Source organism: Lampris incognitus, chromosome 8, assembly GCF_029633865.1.
Source record: "Lampris incognitus isolate fLamInc1 chromosome 8, fLamInc1.hap2, whole genome shotgun sequence".
Lineage (NCBI taxonomy): Eukaryota > Metazoa > Chordata > Actinopteri > Lampriformes > Lampridae > Lampris > Lampris incognitus.
In genome coordinates, this window is record NC_079218.1 from 1,501,151 (window position 1) to 1,524,223 (window position 23,073).

Consider the following 23,073-nt stretch of genomic DNA (forward strand, 5'->3'; position numbering starts at 1 on the left):
ATTGCTACTTTTGCTTAAGTAAAGTATCTGAATACTTCTACCACTGACTATCGATGTGTGACAGGGTTGGTGTCAAAACGTAAGCCTGTGGTTAATGTAAGCCCAACGCCAACTTACTGTTTAGTTCAACCACGTGACTCTATTTGATAAAGTATTGCAGTGTATCTGAGTTTGGGTGGAGACGGAAACTTTTTCTGGCACCTGGTAGGTCTGCCATGAGTGAAACTGGACCTACAAACAGTTACATAATAAGTTGATACACACCCTTCAGAAACTTTGTACTTTTTTCCCAGCATCCCCACTTGGAAGGAGGATGAGAGGGATTTTAATAAGGTTATTTTTTTGTTCTCAAAAAATAAAAGTAGAAAAGACAATCGTATAGACCGTCTGTAGAAACACCAATACCGCTATGGCACTTTTTAGGAGACCCAAAAGACGCTTTCCATAATATTCAGAACCAGAATCAGAATAAGCAATTTTGGCCCTTCACACTGCCCAGGAACATCGACAGGTGTCCTCAGTATGCTGCATGCAGAGGTGGAAAACCTGGCTTCAGAAAGTAGAAGTATTAACCATGGACTAAACCAGCTGATTTCACTAATTAATTCTCCTACCTGGCTGAAGTGTTTTGCTAATTAGAATAAGCTGGTTTAGTGCATGGGTGGAGCAAATACATGGTTTGTACTTTTACTTTCTGAAGTGGAGTTTTCCACCTCTGGCTGCATGGCAGTGCACATGTCCTTAAAACACAAGAGCAGGGGACTCACCAGACATGTTACAATGCAGACATATTCTTGAACACAGCGAATACTCGTTGGATTCTACCGTCTACTGAGTGTCCTTTTGCCAGCGGTCTTGTATTATTATTATTGATGGGAAGATTGCAGCAGGAATTCATGTTTGCAGCGGCCTCACCCAGTACTGGTGTGGGAAGATGGCGGCGTGAATTCACGTTTGCAGTGGCCTCACCCAGTACCGTCCATGCAGTGTCTTTGTCCATGTCTGCGTCTAAGTTTGTTGTCTTTGTTTGATGGCTGAGAGAGCTGGGGCTGGATTGGCTGGGAGAGCTTGGTCTGCTGCGTCCTCTGGGCCCAGGGACCACGGCCCTGCCCAAAGTTGTGCCCGAGGAGGTAACACCGAGGGCGGCCTGACAGGATGTGGAAGCGAGGCAGGCTAAGCTAACTGCTAGCCCATGCAGACCGGCAGTTCCGATAATACCAAGGGTGGTCTGGCAGCGGCCTCACCTGGCTTCACTGTGTTTTTGGTGTCGTCGTGTGGAGTGCAGGGAGGTGTGTCGAGGGTGTCTGGCTTGGAGATCTGGCTTTGGATTGGCAGAGAGAGCCTGTTGTGCTGCGTCTGGTGGGCTCAAGTACTGCGGCCCTGCCCAGAGCTGCGCCCGAAGAGGAAGCACCGAGGGCAGGCTAAGCTAACTGCTAGCCCATGCAGACCGGCATTTTCGACAGTCATCCTGGCTGGCGTTCGTTCCCTTGGACAGTGTTTTTTTTTTTTGTTTAGTTTGGATACATGTGTTCTTGTAGTTTTTGGATATGTGTTGTCTTTGTGTTGCACTGTTGTGGGCTGGGGCATACAATATTTCGTAATTGACAAAGTGTGCCCGATTCTTGATTATTATTATTATATTATTGTATAATTATTATGATTATTATTAGTAGTAGTGTTGCACGGTGTACCGATATTAGAAAAGTATCACGATACCCTCACGTAAAAAAAGATACGGTACGCTTGGTTTTTAGTATCGATACTTTTATTAGAATATCGTCGTGTGTCTGAGCAGCGAGCTGCTCCAACTCTCAGTCATGCTGACGTCACTGTGAGTGAGAGAGGGAACGAGAGATGGCGACAGGTTGGGAAGCGGTGGCCGACAGTCCTCAGCTTGTGGACAAAACAGACGGGGAAGTGAAGTGTGGAGTTGTTTCGGATACTTGGCAGGTAGTGAGGGCAAGCCCGCAGACACACCGAGGCCCGTCTGTAAGACGGGTTACAAAGGCGTTCAGACAAGGGAGGCAACACGTCCAACATGGCGAAGCACCTCGCTGACAGACATGCCGGCCTTCACAAAGAACTCACAGACCGGCAACAGGTTAGCGAACGTGATTGAAAACGCCATTACAGGATCAGCCCCAATCTGATCCACTAACTACAGGCTGTACCAGTGAAAGGAGTGTGGCGTGTTGTGTGACTGGCAGCCCTTCTTCAACCCTGAATTTTGACGAGGCATAGCGACATTGATCATACTGTGGTTAGCTTATGGCAGGGCAATGTTCATGCTAATATATAATGTTGACTTTAGCATAACTTGCAAACGATCTATTTAATATTCAATCAGTTCTGGTAACATTTATCATGGCATGTAGTCTGCCTTTTTGTCAATAATTATTTCTTAGATATAAGATAGGTGTAAATGACCCATATTACTTTATATTATATTTGATATTATTAAGACAAGTTATTGAGATTATTATATGGCGCTTTGTTTATTAGACTTATATGCTATTGAATTTGTTATAAAGTGCCATGTACCAGATTTGATTTTATAGTGAATTGCACTTTTATTGTTTACATACCTTTTATTGTGAACAACATTGATATGGTCTCTTCTGTATGTTACTGCGCGTGCGCAAGTTGATGGCAGAAACAAGAAGGAAAGTTAAAATGGCTGACATTCGCATGCCATGAGAAAGCCAAGGACTGTTCGTGAAGAATATTGTTTATCATTTTTTATTTAGCAAGTTAGGGCGATCAAGGAAAGAGATATAAATGTGCTGACAAGCAAGGAGAGTTTGCTGAGAAGGTGGAAGGAATACTTTGAGGGGCTGATGAAAGAAGAAAATGAGAGAGAGAGAGAAGGTTGGATGATGTAGGGATAATGAATCAGGAAGTGCGGTGGATTAGCAAGGAGGAAGTGAGGGCAGCTATGAAGAAGATGAAGAGTGGAAAGGCAGTTGGTCCTGATGACATACCTGTGGAGGCATGGAGATGTTTAGGAGAGATGGCAGTGGGGTTTTTAACTAGATTGTTTAACACAATCTTGGAAAGTGAGAGGATGCCTGAGGAGTGGAGAAGAAGCATACTGGTACCGATTTTCAAGAACAAGGGTGATGTGCAGAACTGTAGCAACTACAGAGGTATAAAGTTGATCAGCCACAGCATGAAGATATGGGAAAGAGTAATAGAAGCTAGGTTAAGAGGAGAGGTGATGATCAGCAGCAGCATGAAGATATGGGAAAGAGTAATAGAAGCTAGGTTAAGAGGAGAGGTGACGATCAGCCACAGCATGAAGATACGGGAAAGAGCAATAGAAGCTAGGTTAAGAGGAGGAGAGGTGATGATCAGCCACAGCATGAAGATATGGGAAAGAGTAATAGAAGCTAGGTTAAGAGGAGGAGAGGTGATGATCAGCCACAGCATGAAGATATGGGAAAGAGCAATAGAAGCTAGGTTAAGAGGAGGAGAGGTGATGATCAGCCACAGCATGAAGATATGGGAAAGAGTAATAGAAGCTAGGTTAAGAGGAGGAGAGGTGATGATCAGCCACAGCATGAAGATATGGGAAAGAGTAATAGAAGCTAGGTTAAGAGGAGAGGTGATGATCAGCAGCAGCAGTATGGTTTCATGCCATGAAAGAGCACCACAGATGTGATGTTTGCTTTGAGAATGTTGATGGAGAAGTATAGAGAAGGCCAGAAAGAGTTGCATTGTGTCTTTGTAGATTTAGAAAAAGCATAGGACAGGGTGCCGAGAGAGGAGGTGTGGTATTGTATGAGGAAGTCAGGAGTTACAGAGAAGTATGTAGGAGTGGTGCAGGATACGTATGAGGGAAGTGTGACAGTGGTGAGGTGTGTGGTTGGATGACAGATGGGTTCAAGGTGGAGGTGGGATTACATCAAGGATCGACTCTGAGCCCTTTCTTGTTTGCAATGGTGATGGACAGGTTAGCGGACGAGATCAGGCAGGAGTCTCCGTGGACTATGGTGTTTGCGGATGACATTGTGATCTGTAGCAAGAGTAGGGTGCAGGTTGTGGAGAGCCTGGAGAGGTGGAGGTATGCACTGGAGAGAAGAGGAATGAAAGTCAGTAGGAGCAAAATGGAATTCACATGCGTTGAATGAGAGGGAGGACAGTGGAATGGTGAGGATGCAAGGAGTAGAGGTGACGAAGGCGTATGAGTTTAAATACTTGGGGTCAACTGTCCAAAGTAACGGGGAGTGTAGAAGAGAGGTGAAAAAGAGAATGCAGGCAGGGTGGAGTGGGTGGAGCAGAGTTTCAGGAGTGATGTGTGACAGAAGGATACCAGCAAGAGTTAAAGGGAAGGTTTACAAGATGGTTGTGAGACCAGCTATGTTATGTAGTTTGGAGGCAGTGGCACTGATGAAAAGACAGGAGGTGGAGCTGGAGGTGGCAGGGTTGAAGATGATAAGATTTTCACTGGGAGTGATGAAGAAGGACGGGATTAGGTACGATTATATTAGAGGGACAGCTCAGGTTGGAAGGTTTGGAGACAAAGCAAGAGAGACAAGATTGAGATGGTTTGGACATGTGTGGAGGAGAGATGCTGGGTATACTGGGAGAAGGATGCTGAATATGGAGCTGCCAGGGAAGAAGCTGTAACTTAGTATTAGCCGTTTGTATCTGAGTTTCAACACAATCCCACTTCCAATCTTCAGTGAAAATCTTCTTTCAGATCCATTCTGAGGTTTCAGTTGAACCAGATATAAACCAATTATATACTGACGACAATTTTTAGTGATCATTTCTTCTAAAGATTTAAGTGTAGGAATTGGCAATGATATTTTGTGCAGAGAAAATAAAACCCCTTAGTTATAAATATTTAAAAATGTGTTTCCTTGGGATTTTATACTTGTTATCATGCCCATGCGGTTTAAAATAATGTTACAAGACATCGGGAGCAAAACATGCAGTCAGTGCCATGGCTGAACATATCTGCTTTGAAACTGCAGTGTACCAGGGACTGTCTCAAGGAAACGGATTCAGACAGGCAGGGTTTCATACATCACAAACCTAAGGAACCAATCCCGTTAATGGGTGGGGAGGTCCTTTACATATCAGTATACATATCAGAAGGGAAGCCAGCTGTGGCTACTTATCATAATTTTGCCAGCTTTGTTTCACTACTTTCAAAACGATGGCAGATCTGTTTTGTTTTCGGCTGCAAATTTAAAAAAAGAGAAACACAGAGCCTTCATTTATCACCAAAGGGTCCGAAAATCGGAGAGAAATGGGTGCAGTTTCTTTGGAAAAACTGTTATGTCCCAGCCAAACTCCTAGAGAAAACACAGGTTTTCAGTAGCAATTTAAGAGCACGGTTTTGAAAAGTTTTCACAAAAACAGATGGGTTTTGCCACAAAACTTGAAGCCCGAAGCTGTGTGATCCATTTATCCTGGGGACACAGCAAGCACGAGCCGACATGTTGGTGAACCGGTAAGTTTTTGCTTTCTCCAGAGACTGTTAAGGGTGAGACTGGTGAACCCAGTTGCAAGACAAACAAGGGACGAAGCCAGGTAGGGAGAAGGGGTTTATTGAGGATGGCAGGCCAGGCAGGCTGCGGAGAGGTGATGGTGAAAGGTGGAGGTAGATGGCAGAGCTGGCTGTGCTGGAGTGGCAGATGAAGGAGCGAGCGTGGCTGGACTGCGCCGACTTCAGGGACCAGCAGGCGAGGCAAGCAGGCACGTGAACCGGAGAGCGGCAGTACTAAACACAATGAAAAGGCGATTAGACTAACAAGCAACAACACTGGGAAAACATGCTGAAAGATTTACAGAGTGGCCGAGCGCGTCGGATAGTAGCTCAAACAACGATCTGGCGATTAGTGGTTGAAGAGATGGGTTTCTTATACTGCTGCTGGGGTTGATGAGCTTGATGGCAAGCAGGAGTGTGGCTGAGCCAGTGAGGTGAATGTCTGTCAGAAGAGAGAGAGTTTGATTTTCAACAATGCTTTAACAAAATTTACAAAAAAGTTTTAACATCAAGACCAACATGGTCAGTAACACAAGATTCACAGAATCTAAATCATCTCAGGACACTCCCCAAGATCAGCTCATCATCAGGAGAGAGAGCGAGAGAGAGAGAGAGTGTGACTGGGTACAGGCAATCTTGGAACAACGGCCAATATTTCGGGGTTCCTGCAGTAGCTGCTGGCTTCCGTTTCCTAAGAAGACTTCCTCGTCCGCGCGCCCGTCATTGTTTATAGTCGGATTAGTAACATGAGACACGAGATAGGAGACAAAGTCGAGAGACGAAGTCTACGACCTGATTGTTTCACAAGTAGTCAATATGAGTCGAACGTTTCTCCACACAATACACAGACATTGATACTGTGTTTTAGGTGTTGTAGGTCCAGACGACATGTCAGCCAATGCGTTCCGCCTCTTTCACTCCCCACATGGACTCTTACCAACATGCAACCAAAGCATGCTCCTGTAGAAATCGCCGCCTACTCAACCGAGATTATTATAGGATAAATGAACTTATTTTGCAGGAAAAAAAACACATCAGATAATGTATTATATGAAACAGAACATTTTATAGTATGTCTTAAAACATGACTAGAGGGGGGCTTTAATACCCAGATATGCTAAGTTCTCAGAGGGCTTGAAGCTGAGAATGTATTGACTGAGGTTCTTTCATTTTCATTGAGTAATATAGTCGATGATTTTGACGATTAATTTCATATCCTGGTTGTTTTTTTTGTTTTTGTTTTTTTTAACAAGCTGATAAATTCTAATAGAACAGGTTTGGAACTTTGTAATTCATGAGACAAAATATCATCATCTGCTAAAAGCTGTTCTGTAATACCTGCTTCCAATTTCTATCCCATGAATTTGCTCCTGCTTCTGGCTATTGCCAATTGCTCTGTGGCCAAAGTAAACCAGAGTGGAGACAAAGATGGTGATATCAGTTGGCTCAGCGTCTACATCATTAGTCAACACATCACCTGTAGGACTGGTATGTCATAATCATATCCATTTACAAATGTTTTCTACAAAACCAAAATGAGATTACATCAAAAAGGTAAGCCCACTTGACCCTATCCAAGGCCTTCTCTGCATCAAGTGAGCGAACAGCCATGTCCAATTCTGTCCTTGACTATATAAAATATTCAGTGCTCATTTTACATTGTGAAACCCTTGTCTCCCCTTTATAAACCCACTTTTGATCCTTTCCCACTATTTCAACTATTTTTGATTTTAAAGCAAATCTTGTGTATTCTGCTTGTCCTGCCCTTCATGTGGTTGAACTGGTGCAGAGAATGCAAAGCAAGAACCAGCCATGATCATGACAAAATAGGCAGCAAGCTGCACATCATATATGGTAAGAAATCGGGGCCCACAGTTTTACTAAATTTTCCAGCTGTCTGTGACAACGGAGGATAACAAGGCTGCGGGAAGATCACAGTGGAAAAGCACTTACATCTTAAATCATGATGTCTTAAAAAGCTTATTAAGAAGGTGCTTGTGGAGAAAACAGGACATCTTCCCCATTAACTGCACTTTGCTTACGGGGCTCAGAGGGGTGTTTAGGACTGCATTACTGTAATACTCAACCTCTTACTCAAACACTCAATTTCTAGCAAAATCATGCCAGACTGCTGTCTGTGGATTTCTCATCTGCATTCAGCCCAATCCAACCTCATCTGTTGATAAACAAACTTGTCCATAATTGACCTCCTATTTAGTTTGTTGGCTTCTTGAATTTCTTATTGAGAGGACCCCCCCCCCAATATTTGTCTTCGCCTCACTTCTTTGTGTCCTTTCTGTTGAGCACTGTCATAGCCAGTACAAGCATGGCTGTCATAGCATTGCTTTACTCTAAAGTTGGCCAATGAGATCCCTTTAACAGAAATTAAACATGACATGGTCCTCTTGTGGATGATTTTGTTCACTATTGTGTCACAGAACCCCCCCCCCCCACACACACACACACACACACACACACATCTTACTGTGCCAAAAAAATAATAATTGTGTATTGATGTCTATTACGTTAAGGTGTCACCCAGCTTCCTCTTATACCACCATTGTTTAGAGGCAGGTAGTGGAAATTGTTGACAGTTTTAAGTAACTATGATTCACCAGTCTGAATTTGATGTTAATTCATATCTGAGCTCTTAAAAAGGGCAGCAATGCTTGTTTTGTCTCAGAAATCTGGTCAAGTTCCAGGTGGACAGGACTAAATGTTAGCTGCAACAACCTATTTGTCCATGGAGCTCTGCAGGCAGATGGAGGGAAAAAAACAAAGTCAGTCATATCTGACTGCACTCAGCTGGTTAGCTCTCAACTCCAGATCCCTCACTCAGGTCTGAACTCCAGATCCTTCACTCAGGTCTGAACTCCAGATCCTTCATTCAGGTCTGAACTCCAGATCCTTCACTCAGGTCTGAACTCCAGATCCTTCACTCCAGATCCTTCACTAAGGTCTGAACTCCTGATCCTTCACTCAGCTCTGAACTCCAGATCCTTCACTAAGGTCTTAAGGTTAGGCAGCTGCCCCCTGCTGCTAGCTGCACAGCTAGCTACACAGCTAGGATCTGTTAAATGCAGGGAAAGAATTCCCCCCATGGGGAATAAAGTAGTTAAAAAGTTAAAGTCATAACTAACAGCTATAATAAACATGGATTCTTACCAGTAACACCGCCCTCCTTAATCCGTTAAAATGAGATAAGCGGGTGATAATTGTGGTGGGGATAATGTTAATGATGAATAATCTAGAAAATGCTGAGGATGTTTATGTTGCTGCTAATTTCTTGATTTCCTGATTGACTTCTGTTCCATTCTGCTGCTCTGGCTGTATATTACCAGTCAGGGTTTTATTGCTTGCTGCTGACATACAGGTAACTTGGTTGTATCCATTGGCACGTTGCACAGATGTTTAGCATTTTCATATTTTCAGCTTTCTTGCTTTTTTAGTAAAGCTGCAACAGTTCACTAAACTTACTTTGGTCAGTTGCTTGATTATAGGATCATGATTCAGTTTCGTGGTTCATAAAAAATACTCTTTTTTAAAATTGTGATTTTATTAAAGATTTTCAGCTGTCATCACGCAAATAGAAAATACATGACTGGGAAGTGCCTGGCACTCTCTTTGATAGTTTTTTCTTGCAAAAATGTCAAACAACTTCTTATTCACCTTAAACAACATCTACAAAAACATGTTGCCTGTTAAAATACAGGCGTTATCAGTTTGTCTCCATTTGATTCGTTCTCATTTATTTCCGGTAAGAGTTGACAAGTCGTTCACCTGTTGACTTCGCGTTGCATACGCTGACATGGCATTGCTACACTGAATGCAACGGATGCTTACTGGACATTTGTGGACATTGTTTGGCAGTAGGAATGCTAATGCTAAGGTGCTGTGCAACAATGTGCAAAACAAAAATAAATCAAACTGGCTTAGAAAAGAATCAGACTTGTGGTGCTTGTGTGAGAGATTTGCTCTGCCGTGAATCCAGATGATGTTTTAAATTCTGTTACCATCAGGCGCCTGTTGAACAGCTCCATTTAAAGTTGTATAATACATTTAAAAGCAAAAATGATGTGCTAGCAGTTCTTTGCATTGTTATCTTTAACAGTATGACTCAGAAATGTGGTATTTGACATTTGCGTGATTTGCTGTGTGCGGCACAGAGGCGGTAAACACATCTCTTTGCTTCTGGACAGCAGTGTAGTTAGGGGCTGCCTGCATTGTTCTGCAGGTGTCAAAGGTTATACTGTTCCCCACAGACAGTCTAAAGTGAAACAGGGATGATCCTCGCCTGTAGGGTACGGCCTAGTCGAAATTGCACACGCACATCTTAATTTTATTCACAAAGACACTTCTTCTGTCACTTCATGGTCCATTACCATGTTCTGTGACCCGAGGCCTGTACCAAATTGTTTGGGGTGAATACATGAACCGTGACGCCCCTACTGTATTTCAAGCTTTGTAGCAACCGTGTTGTTGTTGTCTGAACATTTTATCGTGTTGCTGCAAAACAAATGTCTTGCTTTGGACAAATAAAGTTGAAGGATGAAAACATGAGCATCTCTTGCATAACACGTGTGGAGCCACGAGGAGATCTGCTGAGTTCCTGCTACACTGGCACGATGGTGTATGCTATGGTGTGATCTCAAACCCTTTGGTGTGATGGTATCCCTTTATTTCCTGTACCTTGAAGGATGTAAGACAAACTGATACACCGTGTTTCAGAAAATGGAAATGGATGTACGCCTCAGACATGCGTTGGTTCCATCGTACCCTGGGGACGGGTATTCCACAATCTCTTGTGCAGATTTGCTGCAGATCTAGAGGCTCCGACTCTTATTTGAGAGTGTTTATCTTCCTCTTGGTTGGACATATTGGTAATTGGATCATTAACCCGATGTGGGAGAAGTGTCTTATGTAAACATCACTCATCTGCTGTGTGGGTTCAGACAACGGTTCTGATGACACATGCTCTCTGTTTTTCTGTTTCTTAGTCATGAGCTGTCTTGTGGTGGTGGATTCATTTGAAAAAAAGTGCAATTAAGATGTTTTAAATATCAAGATGGAAAACTTGGTTGAAAATAATACAAATTCAAAAAACAGAGAAATAGGGCGTCTGGGTGACGTAGTGGTCTATTCCGTTGCCTACCAACATGGGAATCGCCAGTTCAAATCCCCTTGTTACCTCCGGCTTGGTCGGGCGTCCCTACAGGCACAATAGGCCGTATCTGCAGGTGGGAAGCTGGATGTGATTATGTGTCCTGGTCGCACTAGCGCCTCCTCTGGTCGGTTGGGGCACCTGTTGAGGGGGGAGGGGAACTGGGGGGAATAGTGGGATCCTCCCACGAGCTACGTCCCCCTGGTGAAACTCCTCACTGTCAGGTGAAAAGAAGCAGCTGGCGACTCCACATGTATGGGAGGAGGCATGTGGTAGTCTGCAGCCCTCCCCGGCTCGGCAGAGGGGGTGGAGCAGAGACCGGGACGGCTTGGAAGAGTGGGGTAATTGGCTGAGTGCAATTGGGGAGAAAAGGGGGGGAAATCCTCCCTACCCCCAAACCCCCCCCCCCAAAAAAAACAGCAACAGAGGCTACTCAAGTATCATGCATAGTGACACCCAGTACCTCGCTAGCTGGTTATGCTTGTGCATGTGTTGTGTTTCTGCTGAAAAATCAAGTCATGCGGAGAGCGAGGGGGGGGCGTAGAGCGAGGGGAGGGCTACGGCAGCTCAGATTTGATTCTCATCATTGCAGTCTGTGCACTTAGCACTGCTTCCCAGCTCTCAGCACACAAAGATTTTGAGGGGCAAGAGGTCAGGACCTAATGAGCAAGAAATGGTTGTAAATAGATGATAATCGGGTACTATCCAGTCCATCCATATCTACGGGTCCTCTTGGATATTGCCAATAGTCCCACCTGTATGACACTTAAGTAGCCATATGGGGAAAAAATGAAGTCTCATCTCAGCTGGCGGCCCTGAAGATAAGGAAGTAAATTTCACTGGCAGCCTGTGAGGGAAGCAGCTCTCAGATAAAGAGCTTAGTTGAATCCTTCATTCCCCTGGACAAAATCCCTATTTGAGTCTTTTATGGGTTAAAGTGTTTGTGTGCATCTGCATGTTAGTGTGGGGATACATGCATATTGTGGTGATTTACCATCTTAGAACAGGATGAAATGTATTATGGGATGTTTCCATTACTGTCTCTGTGATTAATTAATCCTCACTTGACCTCACTCACTGTTTATTAATGTGGGCTATAATTGAGTTTTTAGTTACTGTTAGCTCTTCCTATTCCACACTTGAATTGATTGCAGTGGGGTTTCAACACATAACCAGCAATATAGCTCTATCTAGTGGCTGCTTTCTGCCAACACTTTACATGTGGCGTATGTAGGGTAGAAAAGCCCTCATAGCATTCCATGTCCTCTCCTGGTATCCGTTTTGTAGGGCTCTGTTTCCCAACTGCTGTGGCCTTGTTGCATAGTTTAAATCTGGTGTGCAGGTATTCATGCATTTTGTGGAGTCAATGCCTCTGAGAAACTTGATCATCCTACAGTCCACAACTTGATGTTATTTTGGAAAAGTTTTTTTTTTTAATCAGGTTTGCTTTTTGGCCTGCAGGCCTGTTTATGAAAGTTAAGTCAAGTTTATTTATATAGCACATTTAAAACAACCACAGTTGAACCAAAGTGTTGCACAACCTTAAAATACAATATAAAATAAGTGACACATGTAAGTGCAACATACCAGATGATCACGGTCACTAGTAAAACGTAGACTTGACTCCCATCTTGCAATTGAGAAGTGATGAGCCAGCTAGTTCAAAGCTGATGGTTCTATCGCCACTCTGGCAACAATAATTTAATCTGTATATTAATCTGGCACTGCCAGATACACAAAGTAGGTTGTCTGGTTAGAAAAGAAATGAAAGCACTATACATGTGGACTTATATCACGGGCCAGCGGCAACAAACCAGCACAAGGACAATGCAGAAGTTATATATAGCTCATGACCTATATGCAGCACAAATTATGGGGGTGAAATGTAGAAAAACTACTTAGTAATCTCAGTGGAATATAGTGGCAGTACAGCACAGGGGTATGGGACAGTTATTTAAAACCCTCATGATCATGTCAACATTAGGCGGCTTTACAAAGTGGACTAAAGTACTCATCAGCAGTCGCTTGTGCTAGCACTGTGCACGCCAGCCGTCAGGACAGGAAGCAGGAACACTTCGTTTGCATTAGCTTGAGCTACTACCGTGCACGCCAGCCGTCAGGACAGGAAGCAGTAATGCTGCATTTGCATTAGCTTGAGCTAGCATCGTGCACGCCAGCCATCAGGACAGGAAGCAGGAACACTTCATTTGCATTAGCTTGAGCTAGCATCGTGCATGCCAGCCGTCAAGACAGGAAGCAGGAACGCTTCATTTGCATTAGCTTGAGCTAGCACCGTGCACGCCAGCCATCAAGACAGGAAGCAGGAACACTTCGTTTGCCGTTAAGAAATGCCGTTTCCCCAGCCAACAGCAGTACAACACAAAGACAAACACACGTGCAACTGCAAGAACACACACATGCTGAGAGCAGTCATTTTAAATAAGGCTGTGTGTTGTTGTAAACCACAGTGGTTGGTTTGTTACCTTGTCTGTTTGTCGCGTGGCTTGTGGGTCTGCGTTCACTGACTGTGGTGGGGGAATGTGGCGTGCAATGCATCTTGGGATGCTTCATTTGTTTATTTCTTGTTCTGTTCTTTTGACTTGTATGGATTTTTGCCCTTCGCCTGGTCCTCGTGTGGGTCTAGGGGTGGCAGTGTGCATCTTTTGCCCAGGTACTGACCTGTCTTTTGTCTTTGACATGGTGATGATTGCCGCTTGTCTGTGAGTTTGTGTAGGTCTGGGTGGACTGTGGGAACTGAACTGACCTTCTGGGAGAAATAAAGTTGTCTGAATCTGACTATCCACACTAACACACATACCCACACTAACACACATATCCACACTAACACACATATCCACACTAACACACATACCCACAGTAACACACATATCCACACTAACACACATATCCACACTAACACACATACCCACACTAACACACATACCCACACTAACACATATATCCACACTAACACACATACCCACACTAACACACATACCCACACTAACCATCATCATCATCGGCGGTCACTCGGGGTCGAGTATGACTGTCCTCCTTCTTGGTCCTTGTGGGTCTTCAGGTGGGCGAAGAGGCCAATCCTAGAGCCGCATATTTTGGTGCAGTGTGGGCAGGGGTGGGTGGTGGTAATTGTGGGATTGGTTTTGGCCTTTTTGGTGGAAACTCCCTCCTTTCTGAGTTTGCGCTTGTCTTCTACAGCACGTCGGAGATCATTATTATAAAGTGCAGCTCCTTCCTGGACAAGTTTTCTCGAGGTCGCCCTGTTGGTTGCTGTGTCCTCCCAGGTCTTAGGGTCTATGTGGCATTTTGTGATGTTCGTTTTGATATTATCCTTATACCTTTTCTTTTGACCACCCGGGGCACGTTGTCCTGTGAGAAGCTGAGAGTATAGGACTTGTTTTGGAAGGCGAGAGTCAGGCATACGGATGACATGGCCAGGCCATCTGAGCTGGTGTTGGGCAATGGTGGCAGTGATAGCGGGAATGTTAGCCTCCTCCAGGACGCTGGTGTTGGTGCGTCTATCTTCCCAGGTGATCTTGAGGATCTTTCGGAGGCACCTCTGATGATGTGCCTCTACTGCCTTCAGGTGCTTGCTGCAGTGTTGTAGTCGAGTCACTAAACCTCGAGTCCGAGTCGAGTCTCGAGTCCCCAGTGTTCGAGTCCGAGTCCAAGTCCGAGTCACCAAAGAAAAGTCGAGTCGAGTCCGAGTCGAGTCCCCATTGCCTGAGTCCGAGTCGAGTCCCTATTACCCTAGTCCGAGTCCGAGTCATCAAGGTTGAGTCTGAGTCGAGTTCCAAGATGGCTCCAGTGATCCACTCGGGCACAGTCAAAGATCTGACATACAAATAAAAAAGGTCTACATTAAACAAAAATGACACAGCTGTCACCATTACAAAGGGAGTTTATTTACTTTGTGACACGATAGCCAAACAAATGCACACCCACACACTCGCACACATGCACGCGCAAGCATGCGCGCATACACACATTTTTAGAACAGTCTGAATTTCTTTGACATTTTGAACATTGGATGTGCTTCAAAACACATTGATAGCTGTAAATAGCATGATATTAGCAAATGGTGGAAACAGTATACAGAAGTAAGTTCCACAGCATACAATACATTCATAAAAACAAGTCAAAAGACATTGTCTCTCAGGAATAGTTAGGAACAAAAGGCTGGTGGCACTAGTTTTAAGCATACACGTTGCATTTCAAAAACATAAGATCTGACAGCATGGAACTACTCAACCTTGCACGGTGAGGCCTCATCAAAATGCCTCCATGACTAAATACCCTTTCAATGGGCGCACTGGAGGCAGGGATAGAGAATACCTGTGTGGCAATCTGATAGAGGGTAGGGAATTTGGATTTGTTTTGCTGCCAAAACCTGAGGCACGGGACTGAGTCAGAGTCCTGCTCAGCAATCAAGTTGAGGTATGCAGTCAACTGAGCCTGGCCAGACGGCTTCTTCTCGGTGGAGGAGGGAGTCCTCCTATAGTGGGAGAACATTCTCAACTGCTTCTCAGGAGGAGACTCTGAAAGTTCACCTTCCCCTGGTCCTGTTGCTTCCGCTGCATCTGCTGTTGATACCGCTTGCTTGTCACCCTCTGCCTTTATATACTCTGAAATGAGAGGGGGGCATGGAGGACTCATTACAAATATGTTATTGACTAGGCCTTCATGACAAATGACACGTCTATGTGCTTTGTTGTAGCACCTTCAATGATATAAACATCACAACAATCAAATAGTTAATCACTTAACTAACATTAATCAAAACATTTCTCACCTTTGATCTCAGTCTTCAGCACATCTCTGATGTCACTGTCCAGCTGCACATCATGTTCTAGCCACTGGAAGCCAAATGCTGGGTCCAACACAGATGCTATGAAGTAGGCATTGGTGAAAGGAAATTTGGTAGGGCCTCTTCCTTCAGCTGGCTCACATCCTGGTATCTTGACTGCACTGAAAACCTCTGCAAACCTTGTTTTCAAGGAGCTCTCCAGAGCTCTCACCAGAGGCCCACAATATCTGGCTTTTTCTCTTATTTCCTGCAGGTGACAGCGCAGAGTGAGGACACAGGGCACAATCACACTGATGGTGACAGTAGTCTCACCCTGAGTTAGGTTGGTTGCCACTAAGAACGGATCAAGAACTTCGATCAGTTCTTTAAGCTGAGCATACTCTCGCGGGGATAAGATAAGGCTTTTGTGCCCCTCTGATTCCAACACACTGGACAGCTTTTGCATGTCTAAATGCACATAAGCCTTCACCTGCTTCAGAGTGGAATTCCATCGTGTGGCATTCGCTGTTGGAATTGTTGCATCACCAAAACACGCTTCAAAGCAGTCTTTAAACGAGGTGCCACTGTGGAGGAGGTTGGCTGCACGGGATAGCTTTGCTAGGGTGCTTGACAGCCCACTGGTGTCTTTCAGACCATCTTTTATGACCAACTGCAGTGAATGTGTGAAGCATGATAGTCTCTGCATCTTACAGTTCTCAGCCAAAGTGTCATTGACTGTCTGTTGATCTTCTGGCATCAGGTCTTGCCATATTTCATCATCCTCCTCAAATGTGCTGGGATCATGAGCTTCAGCATCACAAGGATCCTCTAGGGGAAAGCTGGCCTGGAAAGCTTTTCTCATGTTGGATGCATTGTCAGTTATGACAAAGTTGATCTTGTCCTTAATCAGGTATTCTTCAGCACAGCATTCAAACATCATTGCAATCTTCTCTCCTGAGTGTTTCCCATGCACTCTTTTGCAGGAAAGAAGATATGACTGAAGGCTGAGTTCCTGTTTTTTTTTTTATCCATTGCCACTGTGTGTGCTGTCACTCCAAGGAATGACCGCATCTTTCGATCACTCCAAATGTCTGTGGTAACAGCAACACTCGATGCTTCTGCCAGCTGGTTCTTTATCTGTTCTTTCTTGACTTCCACCATTCCTGGAATGGTCACAGAGGAAATTGTGGATCTTGCTATGGGCCGGTACTGAGGGTCCAGGACATGCAGGAAGTGCTTGAAGTCCTCGTTGTCAACGATGGAGAGTGGCAAGCAGCACTTAATGATTAGATCTTTTACAAGGGCATCACTTATAGCCTTCTGACGTGGATGTTTGAGGTCGTACATCCTTTGCTGTCCATCATTTAAAAATGATGTGATAGTCTTCTGACCTGAAGCAGCTGGCATCACATCTGAAGCAGTGGAGGCATGGTATTCTTGAAACCTAGGGGAAGATAGGATACACACTTTAGCTTGCTGATGCCAAACTGTTTCAAGTAATCTTTCTCACAGCAAAAAATGTGTAACGTTATAGCTATAACAATATGCAATAACAATACAAATGTTACACATTATACACATAGTTGTTTGAACCATATCCAGTTAAGTTACATATTTAGTTATCTATATAACTAACATTACCATATTAGTAGATTAACTAATGTAAGCTAGCTGGATAAATGAAAAGTATGAGAAAAGATACATAATTTATGAGACAAACAGGACAGGGATTAATTAGCAAAACCCAGTCATTTAATTATTGATTTAAGTATGTTACATGCTACCTAGCTGAGCTTTAACTCTCTATCCTCCGTGAGTCTGTATGTTTATTCTGTATGGGTCAGGGAGGGTGTGACTTTGTTAGAAGACAGAGCCAGTTCATAGTACTGTTCAAAAGCTACGTCGCGCGTGTCTATTTTTAGAATTTGGCACACCCAATGCTGCATATATGCAAAGAAAAATATCCCCATATTTACAGTAGCCTATGCCGTGTCACCAATCGTGATACGGTTCGGTAGTTTTCGGTACATCGGGGGGGGGGGGGTGCCACATCCGTCAAATCTCGTACCGTCTCCAGCTCTCAAGAAAACCAATGGCGGCATCCACATTAGCTTTCTTCAATTAGTCCATTTGGCGAGTAATAGCCTACAATTATTTTTATTTGCATTGTAAAGTTGTGCACATCTTATCAACATTATGTGTGGATGCATATAGGCTAGACTTCTTCCTTCTCCGCACATGGAGAATATTCATGGCGGAGACCTGCCATGTGCAGATTTGTTATTGCTAGTTAAGATTAATGCTAACACGGTAGTTCAGAGTGGTGTGTTTTTTTCTGTTAAGTGTATGCTACTTGGTAATTAGCTAAATGATAAATAGGAGAAATCAGTTTTAATCTCCCTATAACACGAAGACGCTGCGTGTTACTTACCAACTCATCATTAGTGAGATGGATGGCACGCTCGTACCGAAAGCGAACCGTACTGTGACTTTTCTGTGCAATGTTGCATTAGCACTCTAACAGTAACGTTACTTAACTTACTTATACAATCTCACTTGGTTCTAGTGATATGATATACCCGCCACACGACCTAACCGAACATCTTGGACCAGTGGTTGAGTTACTTCAGAGGCTATTGTTACCGTAACTGATCACCAACCATATCATCAACTGACTGCATATCACTTACTTTTCTGGGTGCATCCTTGACAGATGTCTGTTGAAGTTTGAGGTTGTCCCGGTCTTCTCCTCAATGGTTCGTTTACATATCGAACATCTAGCAGTGATCTTGCTGGAATTTGTTGTAAAATCTGTGTAAGCAAAGCGCACAATTCGGGGCGTCTCTTTCGGCATCTTCGCGCTACTGAACATGACGTTATGCACGCCACGTGAATCCGCATGTAGGTGGAACACACGTGCCTGCCCTTACACGAAATTGAATAATGTTACAGTACTAATATAGCTATCAATATATTTTAATAGGGCCTATTATTAAAAAAAATCTAACAAAAACAGCCTTTATCAATTAAAAAGTCAGAGTCCGGGTCTCCAACTTCCGAGTCCGAATGCAGTAAATTCGCGAGTCCGAGTCCAAGTCCGAGTCATCAGTGCTCAAGTCCAAGTCGAGTCACGAGTCATGAAAATCAGGACTCGAGTCGGACTCGAGTCCGAGTCCTGGACTCGAGTACTACAACACTGGCTTGCTGTATGTGGTCCAGGATTCTGATCCATACAGTAGGGTGGGCAACACTACTGCTTTGTAGACCAGAATGTTCTTCCTGGCCTGGAGGTCGCGGTTTTCAAAGACCCTTTACCTCAGTCTTGAGAAAACCCCACTGGCACAGCTGAGGCGGTGGTGTATTTCCTCATCAATATTAGCTTTGGATGATAGGAGGCTTCCGAGGTATGTAAAGTGGTCCACATTTTCCAGTCTGGTTTTGTCAACATAGATAGTTGGGGGTGGAGCAGGATTATTTGTGTTGGGTGGTGGCTGGTAGAGGATCTGGGTCTTTTTTATGTTAAGGGCCAGACCAAGCTGCTTGTATGCCTTGGCAAAAGCATCCAGAATGCACTGTAGGCCCTCTTCTGAATGGGCCACAAGGGCATTGTCATCGGCATACTGCAGCTCCATGATGGATATGGTGGTGGTTCTGCTTTTAGCCCTGAATCTGTTGATGTTCAGGAGTTGTCCGTCGGTTCTGTACATGATTCTGACTCCTTGTGGCAGGTGTTTACCCGTAAGATGGAGGATAGCAGAAATGAAAATGGAGAACAGCGTAGGAGCAATGACACAGCCTTGCTTGACTCCAGTGTGAACCCTGAAGGGTTCCGTTTCATCTCCACTGCCACTGAGTGCTGTGGCTGACATATTGTCATGCAATAGTCTCAGTATCCGGATGTATTTGTCTGGGCAGCCAATTTTTGCCAGAACCAGCCACAGAGCCTGATGGTTCATAGAGTCAAAGGCTTTGGTGAGGTCTATGAAGGCCATGTATAGTGGTTGATTTTGTTCCCGGCATTTTTCCTGTAGTTGGCAAGCAGTGAAAATCATGTCCATGGTACTTCTATTTGGGCGAAATCCACTCTTGAGACTCAGGGAGAATGTTTTCTGACAGGGGGAGAAGTCTATCAGCCAAAACCCGGATGAGAGATTTCCCAGTGGTGGATAGGAGGGAAATACCACGGTAATTTCTGCAGTCTGCCTTGTCTCCCTTAAAGATGGAGACAATGAGGGCATCCCTAAGTTGTGCAGGGATTTCCTCCTTTTCTCATATTTTGAGGAGCAGGGCGTGGATGTGACTAAGGAGAACTGGCCCACCGTCCTTCAGGATTTCTGCTGGGATGCCGTCAGGTCCAGTGGCCTTGTTGTTCTTCATCTTCCTTATGGCATCCTGCACCTCGTTCCGACTGGGTGGTGCTCCCATATTCTCATTGATGGGTTGTTGAGGGAGTTGGTCAAGGGCCTCCATCTCAGTAGTTGTGTCCCTGTTCAGTAGCTCCTCATAGTGCTCTTTCCATCTGTTTGTAATTGACTCATTGTCTTTCAGCAGCATTAGCCCATCTTTGGAGGGAAGGGGGGCTAGGCAACGGTGGCTGGGGCCATATACCGCTCTTGTGGCATCGAAGAAACCTCTGGTATCCCCACAGTCAGCAAGCTGCTGGATCTCCAGAGCCTTCCTTGTCCACCACTGGTTCTTCAGTTGCCTAACCCGAGATTGAACAGCTGCCTTTGCTATGGCATGTGCTACTCTTTTAGCCTTGCAGTTGATGTCATTTTGCCAGGCAATGAAGGTTTGCCGCTTGATGTCAATGAGCTGTTGGATTTCGTTGTCATTCTCATCGTACCAGTCTTGATGTTTCCGGGTTTTGTAACCAAGTTTGCTTTTGCAGGAGTTCATGGTGGTAGACTTAAGCAGGTCCCAGTGTGTATCAATATCTTCTGGATATTGCTTGGGCAGAGCAGCGCTGAGAGTAGCCTGGAGCTGTTCTCGAAAGGTGGTGTCACCCAGCCGTTCGATGTTGAGCTTTGGCTGCCACTGTCTTTTTTGCACCCTTCTTTTCCGCGTAAGACTGATGGACATGATGGAGCGGATGAGGCGATGGTCTGTCCAGCAGTCATCCGCACTGGTCATCGCTCTGGTGTTAAGCACATCATGGCGGTCTTTGGCGCGGACGACTATGTAATCGATGAGGTGCCAGAGCTTAGAGCGAGGATGCATCCAGGATGTTTTGAGTTTATTCTTTTGGCGGAAAAGTGTGTTGGTGATGACCAGGCTGTGTTCTGAGCACTTTGATAGCAGTAATATGCCGTTGGAGTTCGTGTTGCCAACTCCTTCCTTCCCGATCGTACCTCTCCATAGATTGTGGTTTCGTCCCATCCTCGCATTGAAATCTCCAAGCAGAATTAGCTTGTCCTCCTTGGGGACTTTGGTTAAGCTGTTGTCCAGGTCAGCATAGAAGGCCTCCTTCGCTTCATCCTGTGCATCAAGTGTTGGAGCGTAGGCATTAACAACAGTGGCCTTTTGGCCGCCTGCGAGCATCAGGCGTATGGACATTAGGCGTTCATTGATGCCCACAGGGAGTTCGGAGAGGTGGTTGATGAGGCTGTTCTTAGTAGCAAAACCCACACCGTGGATCCTTGGCTCATCAGCAGGTTTTCCTTTCCAAAAGAAAGTGTATCCGCCTTTTTCCTCCTTCAGCTGCCCTTCATTAGCCCGTCGGGTTTCGGAGAGTGCTGCTTTATCAATCCGGAATCTCCTTAGCTCCCTGGCGATGATGGCAGTTCGCCTTTCGGGTCGATCACTGTGTTTGTTGTCAATGAGGGTCCGCACGTTCCAGGTTCCAATGTAAGTTTGCTTCTGTTTATGTTTCCGACCGCTTAGTGGTGATCCCTCTGGGTGCAGTAGCCCAGACAGGAGTTTTCGAGGCAGCCTATCTTTAGGGCACCTTTTCCAGCCCCTTCCCCTACTGGGGTGAGCAGAGTGGATCCTAAATAGGGCTGCTCAGTCGTGGGTACAGCTGCCGAAAAGCTCTTTCTGCCTCAGCCCAAGAGCTTAGCGACTGAATCAGACACCCACCGCCTGTGTGTCAGGTTGTGGCTAGGAGCTGCCAGACTTCACGGTCCCTGCCCCCGTCACCACTTCCTGATTGCCACAGGACTTTGTCTGGAATGTTAACGGTCTGATTCTCCTTTCGGGAGGATGCCTTGTGCGTGGAATCTTTTAATGTGGGGAGGCTGGGTGCACAGGCAGCCTCCACACAGTCCTTGGCATAGAAAGGCCAGGATCCAGTGCATGGAGACCAAGACAACTGGGGGCCCTTCTTTGCTGCAGCCTTCTTCCGCCTTTGCGGCCGTTGTGGTGCTCCTCACAGCCACCATCTTCCGCCCGCTCCGCTGTGGAGGACTTAGTTGCTATTAGCCATAGCTGGGGCAGTGGTGGGCCTGCGCGCCTTCTCTCTGGGGCCCACTGCTGCTCCGAGATCCCCTGCAGTTTGGCCTGGGACCGCAAAGTACCCCAGTTACCATGTGTGGCCAGAGGAGCACTGCAGAAGTCTTGGTGATGGAGAGGCTATGTACCGGCAGGAGGAGACTTACGCACTTGGCTCCTCTTTTCACCCCTTACAAGAGGGCTAGCTGGCGGCAGGAGCTGAAAGCAGAAAGAACCAAGCAGCATGCAGCATGCCAGCATGCACTAACTACAAGCACTACTACCCCAGTACTACTGCACTGACGCGTCACACACGCCCTGTGTGCTGTCACACACACACACACACCCACCCACACTAACACACATATCCACACTAACACACATACCCACACTAACACACATATCCACACTAACACACACACCCACACTAACACACATACCCACACTAACACACATACCACACTAACACATATATCCACACTAACACACATACCCACACTAACACACATATCCACACTAACACACATACCACACTAACACACATACCACACTAACACATATATCCACACAAACACACATACCCACACTAACACACATACCCACACTAACACACATATCCACACTAACACACACACCCACACTAACACACATACCACACTAACACATATATCCACACTAACACACATACCCACACTAACACACATACCCACACTAACACACATACCCACACTAACACACATATCCCACACTAACACACATATCCACACTAACACACATATCCACGCTAACACACATACCCACGCTAACACACATACCCACGCTAACACACATATCCATGCTAACACACATCCACGCTAACACACATATCCACACTAACACACATACCCACACTAACACACATATCCACACTAACACACATATCCACACTAACACACATATCCACACTAACACACATACCCCACGCTAACACACATACCCACACTAACACACATATCCACACTAACACACATATCCCACCCTAACACACATATCCACACTAACACACATATCCACACTAACACACATATCCACACTAACACACATATCCACACTAACACACATATCCACACTAACACACATACCCACACTAACACACATACCCACACTAACACACATACCCACACTAACACACATATCCACACT

General features: G+C 45.1%; 2 protein-coding genes across 3 annotated transcripts in view; one reads left to right on the forward strand and one right to left on the reverse strand.

Annotated features, from left to right (window-relative positions):
* The window catches only part of dlg2 (discs, large homolog 2 (Drosophila)), a 472,305-nt gene that overhangs the window by 128,935 nt on the left and 320,297 nt on the right, over window positions 1–23,073 (forward strand). Inside the window, exon 5 of the mRNA XM_056284931.1 lies at window positions 701–729. Coding sequence (XP_056140906.1) covers window positions 701–729 — 29 coding nt within the window. The remainder of the gene's footprint in view (window positions 1–700; window positions 730–23,073) is intronic.
* On the reverse strand, window positions 14,573–16,182 carry LOC130116856 (uncharacterized). Of its 2 annotated transcripts, XM_056284934.1 has the most exons (3): window positions 15,953–16,182; window positions 15,469–15,730; window positions 14,573–15,301 (listed from the first exon to the last, which is right to left on the reverse strand). In XM_056284934.1, exons 1-3 carry the CDS (start codon window positions 16,166–16,168, stop codon window positions 14,871–14,873), a joined length of 909 nt encoding a protein of 302 aa, XP_056140909.1. In that variant the 5' UTR covers window positions 16,169–16,182; the 3' UTR covers window positions 14,573–14,870. The 2 variants fall into 2 exon arrangements, with proteins under 2 accessions (XP_056140909.1, XP_056140908.1); XM_056284933.1 differs by having other exon boundaries at window positions 15,469–16,182.